Raw genomic sequence first — 14530 nt, 5'->3', positions numbered from 1 at the left:
CTGAAAGGTGTAGTGTTAGTTTAATTAATTATATAAGCAGGTTAATGTATTTTTATTTATTTATTTGGTTAACAATAATATATCATGATTAACCTGTGCGAGTCACGAAGAGGTCTGTGTTCGATTCTCTGCGGGAGAAAAATTGACAACAAATGACCTGTCGTCTATGGATTCTTTTCATAAAAATAAATAATAATAAAAAAAGACGGGCGAGTCATCCGCCGCTTATAAAAAGTAAAAGATATATAAAAAAAATGCATCAAGAATTTTTTTAGTGGCCGTATGAGTTTTTTGGGTTTTTATTTTTTATTTTTTGATTTTTGTTTTAATTTAATATTTAATATATGGTTTTTATTTCCTTTGCTCCCCTTCTTTTTTTAATTTTTTTTTATTACACCTTTATTATAAGGCTTTTTTTTAGTTTTATTTTCTAAACGTATTAGGTTGATGATAAATCAATTTTGTGTTTTTTAATTATATAATAAAAGTATTTTGGCTTTTCTTATCTTTTGTTTTGCAATTCTATCCTTTAATATGGTTTTTTAAAAAATTATTTTGGGTTTTTCAATCTTTTTTTTGTGATTTTTTATTTTGATTTTCTTTTCTAATTCCATCTTTTGTTATGAAATTTTTTTACTTAATATTGGGTTAATTTTTTTTCCACCCATTAAATAAGATCACGTCAAAACAATTCTCATGTAATTTAATTTAAAATCAAGATTTAATCATTTTACTGTGTTCTGAAAAATAAAAAGATAATAATGTACATGGATGACAACTATAATACAAATGTTGATCATATAAAAAGATTATTTAATTTTTAATAGTTAGTTATTTAATTTTTTTAATTGGATAAAATAGTTATTTTACTATTTCAATAACATCAACATTTGTATTCGTGTATGCTTCTTAGGTTTTTTTATTTTGAAGGATGCATTGTTTTGTACTGTGTTATGAAAATTATTTATCCTTAATGTATTATGAAACAACTTTATGCGCGTGCACTAGAAATGCGTTCCTAGTAATTTTTTTAAAATTCGATAAATAATATTCACTGAATAAGATGAAAAAAACAGAATTTACCTCTCTACTTTGACCGCAGAGCTATAATTTAAAATCATGAGATAGATCTAGAACTGTAATAAAAAGTCGCTTCAGTGAATTAATTTGTCTTGCTAGTTGTCCTGCTGAGCAACTTCTTCTTTTTTTAAAAAAAAAATTATAGCTAAAGTTCGAGAAGAATTATCAAACTTGAAGACTTATACTACCACAGCTATAATTTAATAACTATTATTTTTTAAAATATTTTTTTATTTAAAAATATATTAAAATAATATTTTTAAAAAATTTTATTTATAATATCAGCATATCAAAACGATATAAAAATATAAAAAAACTAAAAAAAACCTAAATTTTACAAAAAAAAAAACACTTTCCAACTAGATAAACAAATGGTACAGAAATATGCACTCTCAAATTCCTTTTTGTCAACACAAATTCAAGCATTAAGTGTTTAATCAATGCCAAATGGGGACCATGTTTGAAGTTAAAGGATATATATATTTCAAAAAAAAGAAACCTATTGTATATTACGACTAAGGCTATTTTATCAACTTAATATAAAACAAGCGATATATCGAGACATGCCAGGAAAAGGGAATCACCAATTTTTTTTTTTTTTTTTGGCTAGTTCAGTGAATATATACATATACATTTATTGAAGCTATTTAATTTCTCTTAAAAAAAAAGAAAAAAAATACATAATGAGAGGAGATTTGCTTCCTTTAACGACGTTCCTATCACAAGAAGAAGAATTTCTAAGAATGCTTGCACTTCAAGAGAATTCATGGTTGAGAAATTCCTTTCATGCAATGGAGGAAACCTCAGATTAGCCACCCCAATGGGATATAATGGCTTGTTTGAAAGCTAAATGCAAACCAACGGTGGGTAAGCAACGACTCATCACCCCCAAATCTATATGCTGCTAGTGACAATTCATCGACTACTTTTTATCCGTTTCATACTCCTTATCTCTTCCTGATCGATCATGGCATACAAAAACGAGTTCATCCGTTAAAAGAAGTGGTTTCCTTTTCAAAACAAAGCTAATTAGTTACCTAACTATTTATCCTCAACTTTGTTTAGTAATTAGTCTCAGTCACAATGATATAAAGGGTAAGGACGATGAATCTTCCACACCCACAAAAAAAAACAAAAAAAAAAACACTAAACAAATCATGTTTTTAATGAGGGGGTATTTGGGTAAGAGTTCGTTTAGTATTGTGATAGCGATTATTTTTTAAAATGTTTTTTTTTATTTAGAATTCTATCAAAATAATTTTTTAAAATTTATTTTTGATATCAGTACATTCAAATAATCTAAAAACACATAAAAAAATCAACCTTTCCATTCATGAAAAAACAAACAATGCCTAAGAAAGCGTTTGGGAACGCTGTTGGCTGCGCATTTCCACAATATTTTATTTTTTTTTAGAATTAATTTTTTTATATTTTTGGATTGTTTTAGTATGGTGATGTTAAAAATTAATTTTAAAAAATAAAATAAAAACATTATATAGATGCATTTCTAAGTAAAAAAGATACTTTAAAAAGTAACGGCTACCACAATATCAAATAGACACTAAGCTTTCGTTTAGAAAAGTGGCTTAAACGAAGGTTGGTAAAAATTAATTTTTTTATTTAAAATTATTTTTTTAATTGTATTGAATCGTTTTGATACACTGATGTCAAAAATAAATTTTTAAAAATAAAAAATATTATTTGGATGCATTTCTGAACGAAAAGCACTTTAAAAAACAACTGTTATCATATTTGAAACACCCTTAGTGTTTGAGAGTGTTGTTGATATTGTTTTTTAAAGTGGTTTTTGCTTAACAATGCATAAAAATAATATATATTTTTATTTTTTTAAATTATTTTTTTGATAACAACATATCAAAACAATTCAAAAATACTAAAAAAATAATAATTTAAAAAACAATTAACAAAAAAAAAAAAATACCTCAATATAAATAAAACTGCCATGCTTCACTTTGGTTTTTAGTGAATCAATGAAAAGTACCCATGCAAAGTGCTTTCAGAAAGTCAAAAGTTTTCCCGTACATGTTCTGACTTGGGACACTTTAAACTGGTTAAAAAGGAAATGATATGATTTTTTTATGCAATAAAGGTGTTTGTAGAGTAACTCAAGATTAAATTTCTTTTTCTGATTATTATCAATTTTTTTTAGTATTGTCTTCAAAATTTCAATCCAAGAAATCATTTGCTAAAAATAATAGAATCCAAGAAGTTAATAAAGAAACATAACTTCTTAACCATCGAGCCAACGCTTTAAAATTAAAAATTAATATTATAAGATAATATTCAATTAATAAGGTATTTTTATAAATTTAAAAATATAAAAAAACATTAAACAAGATATTCATATATAGTTTTATATGAAATCCGGTGTTACTATATCATCACTCCCATATAATAAAAAAGATAAGGGTTTGATTTTTAGAGGGGTATAGTTCAATTGTTCAGGTTCTAAATTTGTTCTCTAGATATCACTCATTCGAATCCCACAAACCTCAGGGTTACTGGAAGCTTACATGGTCGTTGATTTTAGGGCTCGTGAGATTAATTAAAATACACACAAGCTGGCTTGAAGATCATAAAAAAAAAAACCCATCACTTAAATTTTAGTTTTGTTTTAGATAAATAGATCTCTAAAATGGATTGCTTTTAAGATTTTGCACTAATCCCAAAATTTATTGATAGTTATTTTATACAAGATTACTTATAACCAAATTAGTATTTAATACAAGATTTAATCGAATTTTTCATGAGAATTTAGACGATATATATAGGCTGATATTGCAAATAAACTGGAAAATCTAAAGTTTATTTATTTTTCGATTACATTACGGATGTAAAATGTTGGCGGAAAGGAGAAGAGAAAACTATAATTTTTGCGTCAGTAATTTTTCCATTTTTTTTTGTCTTTTAATTTATGATAAGGCAAATTGTTAATTTGCTAAATTAGTTGAAAAAATAATGCCTATGCTCCTTATTGTGTCACTATGGACTTGGTTGAATCGATATGGTTAAGTTGTGTTTTAATTCTTTACCCAAAGAAAAGTTAAAAGTATATTTATTTTGAAATAATTTTTAAATTCAATTAAAAAATTCTTATAAAATTTAGTTAAAATTTTACTTTAATCAAAATCATATTTTTTTTAAACTTTTTTTTATATGTATTTTAACTTATACTACCTTCTTCTTTCAAAATTTGTTCTGAGTTATTTTTTTTACTAAATATTTCTAATCTAACTTATTTTTATCATAATTTATTAAAAGTAAAATTTAAAAAATTTAAAAAATATTATTTTAATATATTTTTAAAATAAAAATACTTTAAAAAAATAATATTACCACAACACTGTATTTATCCTCTGTCTTGTTCCCTGGTTTTGGCTTTAGAAAAATGAAATGAAGAATTTATCGGTCCCTTCTCAGAGAAAAGAAAATCTTTTGGTCCTCGAAAATCACAAATAGCCTATTCGGTCATATTCAGAGCACATTAATTTATGGGCTGCCCAGAGGCAGTCAGGCGACAGCCATTCAATACCGGCCACTAGCCTGAAACTAGCCGGTTTGTGAGTTCCCGTTTCCAATATTATTAGCTGAAATTAGAGATGGTAACGAATATTCATGAATTTAGTTTTTTTATATTTTATTTATTATGTATTGGACAAAATTTTAAATATTCATAATTCATTTATTAAATTTTGAGTATCTATATTAATATTTATTTTATAATTATTATTTATCATTAAAATATAAAATAATAACATATTTCAAGTGTTTGTATATTAAATGATAATATTATAATGGATATTCATGAATTGTTTTTTTTATACAGTATTTATTATCTATCAAATAAAAAATTTAAATTTTCATAATCTATTCATTGAATTTTAAGTATTTATTTTACAACTATTATTTATTATTAAAAAATTAATAACATATATATTAAATGATAATATATATATCGGGTTAGACTTAGATTGGATTTCAAATCGAGTTTGATAGTATTTATATTATATTGTTTATTCATTTAGTAAAGTAACTATTTCTAAAAAAATCATATTTAGGTTGGTTTGTAAAATAGGAGTGGCAATGGATCGGGACATGCAGGCTATTTATTATCCCCTCCTGATCCAACATTGATGTAGAGCTTGTTTGATAGTGTGGTGGCGGGTGCTTTTCAAATAACTTTTTGTGTCAAAATATATGCCAATGATGTTTTTTCATTTTTTAAAAATCATTTTTGACATCAGCACATCAAAACGATCCAAAACGTACAAACCATATTAAATTTTAGAGAAAAAAAAATTCAATTTTTTTGGGAACGCGGGTTGAACCGCGTTCCCAAACGCTTCCATAGTCTAACTACGCCTTCCATACCATCAGGTTGGGTCCAGTCCTTCAACTGGTAGGTATCCAACTCGAAGATTCAGGTTTTTTTTCTATTAATTTTCTAAAAAATAAAATAAAAAATATGAAGTTTAAAAAAGCACCATCCATAAATTTAAAAACAATACATATGATCCAAATTCTAAATTTAAGAGTAGATTCATGAAAATCTCCATAAATTGTAATATAAATTTTTGTGCATCAATTGAAAAATAAATTACAACTCCACAAAATAAAATACTTTTTAAAAAAAAAACAAGTTTAGTGGTGGAGTATATGAATCCTTATTTAATATTAAAGATCTATTTTGAAGTACGGTAAATGTTGTTTTTCAAAGTTTTTTTTTTTAAAAAAATTTATTTTTAACACAGCATATTAAAACAATCTAAAAACATAAAAAATAATTAATTTAAAACTAAAACAAATTATAAAAATATAGTTCAATACAATACCTAAACCTAATCAAATTTAATTGGATTTTACTTATCTAAGGTTGGATAAATTTATCATCCTAATTTCTAAATCTTTTTTTATATATGCTAGCATATTTCATGTTGCAGTATTTTTCAAACGTAAAAAAATATTAAAAATATAAAAAATATTTTAATTGTTTTAAGTCTAATGGTCATGATAGACTTAATAGTCTTGTGTCAGATGACTATATTTTGACTCAATACGTGCTAGTAGTTTTTGTTATAAAAATAAAAACAACGCTACTATAATTATTTGAATATTTATAATGTGGTTTACCATACAAATACTCTATAAGTAATTTTCCCACCCGTTTTAAAGCATCTATATATATATATATATATATATATATATATATAACAGAAAAGAAAAGTAATATCACCTGCTCCTAAGAAAGTGTGCCTGCAGAAACATAACACTAGACATCGAAAGCCACTTGACATGATTCATCAAGTTTCAGGCATTTAACTCTCTTTAAGTCTAATATCTAGATAACAAAGCTTCATCATTGCCCAGAGGAGATAATGACAATGCTTCACCAATGTAATTATGGTTTGGATCGAATTGTGTGCCAAAATTGAAAGATGGGAAAGATGTTTGTCCGCTTGAAACTCAAAAATGTCAGTAATTTAAGGGAGTTTGGGCTTGGATTTCTTCACATGCTAACTTAGTTACAAATTCAAGTGTTTCGAAGCAAAATACTTGTTCTTGCAAAACACAGTAAAAGAACCGTGCAAAATTATTAGAAATGAGAGGAGCTTGCGAGAGTGATAAATAATAATCTCCAGTTTTGCATTTGATAGCCATTACCTAGCCCAAAGTAGTTCTGTGCTTGAGTATGATATAATTTGGCCATTCCAAGCATAAAAAATGAAATAGAGGCAAAGTGACAATAGCTGTGAACCGAACATATTGACCACTCCATGGTTCATCAACAACTATGGCAGAAGATGGCTTTACCAAAGATGGAGCAGCAGATTTCCGTGGAAACCCTGCTATCAAGAAGGAAACAGGAACTTGGAAAGCCTGCCCTTATATTTTAGGCAACTCTTTTATACCTTTCTAGTGCTTGCTTGCTTGTATTTCTACGTGCGTCATTTATTTGTTTCGTTTTGTGATTGGCTAACATGCCTATCTTGACTTGCCTGCAGGAAATGAATGCTGCGAAAGGTTGGCCTACTATGGAATCAACACAAATCTAGTTAATTACCTCAAATTTCAACTAAACCAGAGCAATGTTGTGGCGGTCAATAACGTCACCAATTGGTCAGGAACATGCTATGTCATGCCATTGCTTGGAGCTTTTCTTGCTGATGCCTACTTGGGAAGATATTGGACAATTGCTAGTTTCTCTATAATCTATGTCTTTGTAAGTTCTTTCATCAGCTATTTCTTAAGACCATGCTGGCGTACTTAACCAATCAATTTCTTGTTTTTAATCTTCTTCTTATTTAACTAGTCCAAAACTCTTCATTTTGTTTCAGGGAATGACATTGTTGACATTGTCATCATCGATCCATGGACTAAAACCATCTTGTGACCGAACGAATGTTTGCCATACAACAGGGTTGCAGACATCAGTTTTCTTTCTAGGCCTATACCTTATAGCCCTGGGGACTGGAGGGATCAAGCCTTGTGTCTCTTCCTTTGGTGCGGATCAATTCGATGACTCTGACGAGGATGAGAAGAAAAAGAAGAGTTCTTTCTTCAATTGGTTCTATTTTTCAATCAATATCGGCGCTCTTATTGCTGCTTCTGTGCTTGTTTGGATACAGACCAATGTAGGCTGGGGCTGGGGCTTTGGCATCCCAGCAGTGGCAATGGCAATTGCTGTTGTGAGTTTCTTTTCAGGCACACGGTTATACAGGAACCAGAGACTTGGAGGGAGTCCCTTAACACGCATGTGCCAAGTGCTAGTTGCATCCTTCAGGAAATTCCGTGTCGAAGTGCCTAATGACAAGTCTCTTCTGTTTGAGACAGCAGACCATGAATCTGCTGTCATGGGAAGCCGCAAACTTGACCACACAGATCAGTTAAGGTATTGAATGGACTACAACTAGTTCACCAAACAGCTGTATTGTAATTTGGACTCTGCTAATGTATTTTCCTTATCGATTTAGTTTCTTTGACAAGGCAGCAGTGGAGACTCCATCAGACCGTCTAAAAGGGTCCGCGAATCAGTGGAAACTGTGCACCGTGACTCAGGTTGAAGAGCTCAAGTCCATCATTCGGTTGCTTCCTGTATGGGCAACTGGCATAATATTTTCTGCTGTATACAGTCAAATGGGAACCTTATTTGTCCTGCAGGGAAACACAATGGACCTTCGCATGGGCAAATCCTTCGAAATCCCTTCTGCTTCACTCTCCCTCTTTGACACAATTAGTGTAATCTTCTGGGTACCGATTTACGACCGTGCCATCGTGCCCTTTGCAAGAAGATTTACTGGACACAAGAATGGATTCACACAGCTTCAAAGAATTGCAATTGGCCTTGTAATTTCCATCTTTGCCATGTTGGTTGCTGGGACTCTAGAGCTTGTGAGACTCCGCGAGGTCAGAAAACATAACTACTATGAACTAAAGCACATACCAATGTCCATATTTTGGCAGGTCCCTCAGTATTTCATTATAGGATGTGCAGAAGTTTTCACATTTATCGGGCAATTAGAGTTCTTTTATGAGCAGGCACCCGATGCCATGAGGAGCCTTTGCTCAGCTCTCTCACTCACAACCGCTGCACTTGGGAACTACTTGAGCACATTCCTAGTTAATATTGTCACGGATATGAGCACCAGGCATGGTAAGCCTGGTTGGATACCGGACAATTTGAATCATGGCCATCTTCATTATTTTTTCTGGCTCTTGGCAGTGTTGAGTGTGCTCAACTTGGGGGTCTATCTTTTGGTTGCCAGATGGTACACTTACAAGAAAGCTGTGGTGTCCAGTGATTGATAGTTATTGCAGGATCTTAAGAGATACTGAGAACTATTAAAAAAAAAACTAAAAGGACTCAGGAAAACACTGTAACATGTGAGTAAATCCACTGTGGATTCAAACAGTATTTTTCATTATAATCTCCTTATTCTCTCTTTTCTTCTCGCGTGATTTGATGCCCTCACAGCCTCACTGGCTTTCTTCCCTGCACTTGTAGCTTGATCGAAGCTTCAAGTTTTGGTGAGTTGATGTGATTGGTGTGATTGATTACTTTTTAGAGGGGCTGGCTGCAGATATATATATATTAAAAACAATTGTTTAGGGGAATTCATGATATGCGTATATTTATCATTATAGCTTTAAATCTTTAGCATTTGAACCTCCTCCTAAAAATATGAGTTTTATTTTCGAGCAACAACAATGGAAGATACAAAAAGAATCTAAAGGAAATAAAAATATTTTTATTTTCTTAATATTAAATATAAGAAAAACTAGACTCAGTGTTTCATTGTGCAAATCCACAGTGAAACGCTGAGCAGTATTCTTCTTTTTTTTTTCTTTTTCTCTTTTCGTTTTTTTCTGTTTTTATTTTTTATTTTTTTCTGTTTTTATTTTTTTGCTTTTTTCTTTGTGTTTTTTTTCTTTTAATGAACTTTTTTTGTTTAATTTAGTTTGTTAATGTTAATTTTTTTATTTAGTTATCAGATTTTCATGACACGGATCCCGGGTTTGACGGGTTAACCTGATTTAACGAGTTAACTCGAATTTATTTTTTTTGCTTTTTTTCTTTTTAATTAATAACATATACTAAAATTGTTCAGTGTTTCACTGTGCAGTTCACGTGAAACGCTAAGCTGTTTTTTTTTTTTAGTTTTTTTTTTGTTTTTTTTTTGTTTTTTGTTTTTTATGCCTTTATGGGTTTTTTTTTTGCTTTTTTTCTTTGTGTTTTTTTTAATGAATTTTTTTGTTTAATTTAGTTTGTTAATGTTAATTTTTTTTTTAATTATCAAACTTTCATGACAAGGATCCAGGGTTAACCTGGTTTGACAAGTTAACCCGGAATTTTTTTTTTTTTGCTTTTTTTAAAGTTTGACGAGTTAACTCGGAATTTGTTTTTTGCTTTTTTTCTTTTTAATTAATTTTTTTTCATTTAGTTTAGTTTTTTAATGTTAAATTTCTTTCTATTTAATTATCAGACTTTCATGACACGTATCCCGGGCTTGACGGGTTAACCCGTCAATTTGTTTTTATATTTAGTTGTCAAACTTTCATGACACGAATCCCAGATTTGACGGGTTAACCTGGTTTGAAGGGTTAACCCAGTTAATTCAGATTCTTTTCCTTTTTTTCATTGGTTTTTCTCTTCCTGTTGGTTTTTTTTTCTTTGTTTTTTTAACTAATCTATTTAATTATCACACTTCAACGCTCTTGGGTCCGGTGTTGCAGCCAGACTCACTTAAACTTGAGTCATGTAAGTTTAATATTATTATTATTATTATAAATATTACTCTTGGGTCAAACGTTGCAACTAAATTAAAGGCTTTTGGGCATATCTTTGCAGAAATACCTAACATTCTTAGATCTTAGCATTTTTTGATATTTTTTATGCAAGAAAAAAAATTTAACCTGTGGCGTGCGCCTTTGTTTTTTTTTTTTCTCTTTTCCTTTTTAAGCCTTTTACTGTGAATTGTATAGTACAGTCCACAGTAAAAAAGCTGATGCCTTTAATTTTTTTTTTGTCTTTTTTTTAATTATTTTTTTTAATTTAGTTTCTTAATATTAAATTTTTTTCTATTTAATTATCAGATTTTCATGACATGGATCTCAGGTTTGACGGGTTAACCCAGTTTATTCAGATTTTTTTTCTTTTTCTTGATTAGTTTTTTTCCTTCCTGTAGGTTTTTTTTTCTCTTTGCTTTTTCCTTTTTAATTAATCTTTTTTTTAATTTATTTCATTAATAATAAATCTTTTTTCTATTTAGTTATCACACTTTCATGATACGAATTTCAGGTTTGACAGGTTAACCTAATTTGGCGGGTTAACCCGGTTGATTCAGATTTTTTTTCTTTTTTCTCATTAGTTTTGTTCTTCCGATTTCATCTTTTAATATTATATGCAGTCCACAGTGAAAAGGTTGAAGCCTTTAGTTTTTGTTTTTTTTTTTTTACTGTGGACTGCACAGTGCAGTCCACGGTGAAAAGGCTGATGTCTTCTTTTTTTTCTTTTTAATTAATTTTTTTTATTTAGTTTGTTGATATTAAATATTTTTTTCTATTTAGTTATCAGACTTTCATGACATGGATCTCAGGTGTGACGGGTTAACCCAGTTAATTTAGATTTTTTTCTTTTTCTTCTTATAAGTTTTTTTTTTCTTTTATTGTTTCTTTTTATTTAATATTTTTTTATTTAATTTAGTTCATCAATATTAAATTTTTTTCTATTTACTTATCGACTGATGCTTTTAGTTTTTTTTTTCTTTTTGCTTTTTTGCTATTTTTATGTCTTTAACTGTAGACTGCATACTGAGTCCACAGTGAAAAGACTGATGCCTTTTTGTTTGTTTTTTTTCCTTTTTAATTAATTTTTTTTGTTTAATTTAGTTATCAAACTTTCATGACACGGATCCCGGATTTGACGGGTTAACCTGGTTTGATGGGTTAGCCCAGTTAATTTTGTGTTAACCTGTCAATTTTTTTTTTCTATTTAGTTATCAAACTTTCACGACACGAATCCAAGGTTTGACGGGTTAACCTGGTTTGAAGGGTTAACCAAGTTAATTCAATTTTTTTTTTCTTTTTCTTCATTAATTTTTTTCTTCCTTTTGGTTTTTTTGTTTTTTTTCTTTTTAATTAATTTATTTAATTAACACACTTTTATGACACGACCTTGCAGCCAGACCCACATCCAAGACTATCGGGTCTGGTATTGCAGTCAGATCCACTTAAACTTGGGTCATGCAAGTTTAATGTTATTATTAATATTATAAATATTACTCTTGGGTCAGGCGTTGCAGCCACACCCAAGACTCTTGGGTATAGCTTTGCAAAAAAACCTAATACTTTTAAATCTTAACTTTTTTTTTGATATTTTTTATGCAAAAACCATTGACCCGCGGCATCGCGCGGGTCATGTAACTAGTTTCTTAACTAAAATTGTTAGGACCAAAGTCCCATAGTTAAGTTACTTCCTGTCTCTATGTTGTACTTGTTTGAGTTGTCCCAACAATGTATTCCTCAAATTTATTATATTTATTTTGTTAACTCTAAGAATTTATGGTATTTAGTTTTGAACTTTTGGCTATTATGTTAAAAACCTATTTAAATTCTTTCCCATTAAGGTAGATTAGGTCATTTCTAATATATTTAAAATAAATTATAACTATGAGAGGTATAACTCAATTAGTCAGACTCTAAATTTACTCTTCAAGAATTATTAGTTTGAGTGCCACAAATCTCAGGATCACTGGAGGCTTACATAATTATTAATTTTAAGGTCTCGAGAGATTAATCGAGATGCATGTATACTGCCTCAAATGACTACAATTAACAACAACAAAAAAAAGAAAAAAAATGTTAGGGAGTTTAATTAGAACAGAGCTGAGCTGCTCAATTTCAACCAAATAAGTTTTATTAGGAAGATTGGATTCAATTAAACACTTTCTTTCTTATTTCCTTTTCGCTGCTGTCTGCTAATTATGATTAGTAAGAACCCAAGATCCCACTAACTGCAAAATGCATAATACGTAAGCATCCCATGTTATTGGGCTGACATCTATAAAAACAAGAACTCCATATTCTTTTTTCCCCTTCTCTTTCCACCTACTTCTTTTCTAAGCAACTTCTATGATGAGCTTTCTGCGTATACAAATTCTCCACTCCACTCTACTCACGTCATTACTTCAATTGATGTGATGCTCTTTTTTTATTATTATTTTATTATTGTGTTAGATTTTGTGGTTATAAATTGAAAAAAAAAAAATTTAATAAAAAATATTTTTAGTTGATTCTAATATGATTTGATGTGTTTGATTAAAAATTTTATTGAAGTTAATGTTAAATAAAAATCATCATTTGATTAAAATTGCTTTTGAGGATATTGTTGATGACAGAAAAAACATGAGCTAAATTCATATCTTTAGATTAAAAAAAAAAAGCATCTGATTATTAATACCTAAGAAATGTAGCAAGTTTTAATTTTATTATTCTATTAAATTACTTGCAGTCCATTACAAACAAGGTGCATTCGTGATGGCCTATGATATCAATAGTTATTAGAACGTGGCATGATATCATATAAAATATCATTACGAATAAAGTTTGGTTGGTGATTGAAGTTTGCAAATAAATGATTTTTTTATATATTTTTTTCTAATGTAATTATATAGTGTCATTAATACTACTATAATTTGAACTTGTGTTTTGTAAAAATATCATCTTTTTTTTCAAATTCCAAAAGTATATTATATCACACTAAGTGTGCACAATTGAAGATCTCTTTCGACTTCTAGATTGACAAGTGGTATCTTTTAACTTTATATAAATCTAAAAATTCATATTCGGATATCTAGTATCTATCAAATAATATTTTTCTATAATAACAAATGATGAATTTGTAAGTTAATTCTAAAAAAAAAAGATTATATAAAAAAATAAGTTAAAATAACATTAATTTTTTCTTGGTGTAATTACCTTGAGGTGGTTTTGGAAATTTTATATTGGGATTATCAATTGGCTCCAAAACAATACTTGTCAATACTATCTAAACAAGAGAATTGTATGTGAAAGCTACTTACAATCATTATATTTTGAGTTAATATATTTTTTCTACACTAATAAATAGGATTTAATTTTTTAAAGATATTGTTGCAAGCACATGTGTAAAATAATTAATGTGGGCCTTGGAAAGCACATGGTAACTTTTGGACTTCACAAAATACTCAAAGGAAAATACAATTGGAAATTCAAATATCATTTTTTTTAAATTTAATTACAAAAAAAACATATGACGTACGTGTTAAATTGACAAAGGAGCACCTCTCAAAGCTTGATAGGTGGGGTGGAATGAGATTATATTGGTGGGATTCACAGATATAATTATTAGAGCTTGATAGGTATGGTGAAATGAGATTATATTGGTGGGATTCACAAATATAATTATTAGAGCTTCAAATAGATGATTCGATTTTTTTTTTCTTAAAAATATAATCACCTGTTTGTTTTGGAGTGAAATATTGACTTGTTTTAGTCTTTTAATTTAATTTTATTTATGTCAAGAAATATAAAATTATTTTATTTTATTATTTATTAAGAGTAGAATGATTTTTACATCTTTTTAATTTTTAGTTTTCTTTATTTAGATCAATATAGTATCTTTGTATTTAGATTAAATCAATTTCTTTATATTTTTTAATTTATAGTTATGATGGCAGCATGATGTTAGTGATTGTAATAATCTTGATAACATTAATGATAAAATAATCGATGGTTGTAACTTGTCATGATAATTAAGAAGATAAGAAGATAGTGGAGACAGCAACACTAATGTTTTCCATATTTGTTGGGTAATAACAGTAGTTGTAAGAGAGTCCAAGCTACAAAAATATATTTTAATTTTTATGGACTGTAAGATCACCAAGTACAAAAC

The 14530-nt window shown here is 28.7% G+C and overlaps 1 protein-coding gene across 1 annotated transcript; it reads left to right on the top strand.

Moving 5' to 3' along the window:
• Positions 1-6631: 6631 nt before the first annotated feature.
• On the top strand, positions 6632-8966 carry LOC18106303 (protein NRT1/ PTR FAMILY 8.1). Its single transcript, XM_006373912.3, has 4 exons — positions 6632-6995; positions 7104-7321; positions 7437-7990; positions 8073-8966. Exons 1-4 carry the CDS (start codon positions 6893-6895, stop codon positions 8902-8904), a joined length of 1707 nt encoding a protein of 568 aa, XP_006373974.3. The 5' UTR covers positions 6632-6892; the 3' UTR covers positions 8905-8966.
• Positions 8967-14530: the final 5564 nt, after the last annotated feature.

The sequence above is a fragment of the Populus trichocarpa genome, chromosome 16 (genome assembly GCF_000002775.5).
Source record: "Populus trichocarpa isolate Nisqually-1 chromosome 16, P.trichocarpa_v4.1, whole genome shotgun sequence".
Classification (NCBI taxonomy): Eukaryota; Viridiplantae; Streptophyta; class Magnoliopsida; order Malpighiales; family Salicaceae; genus Populus; species Populus trichocarpa.
The sequence above is the reverse complement of the archived record's forward strand: the minus strand, read 5'-3'. Positions and strand labels throughout refer to the sequence as shown.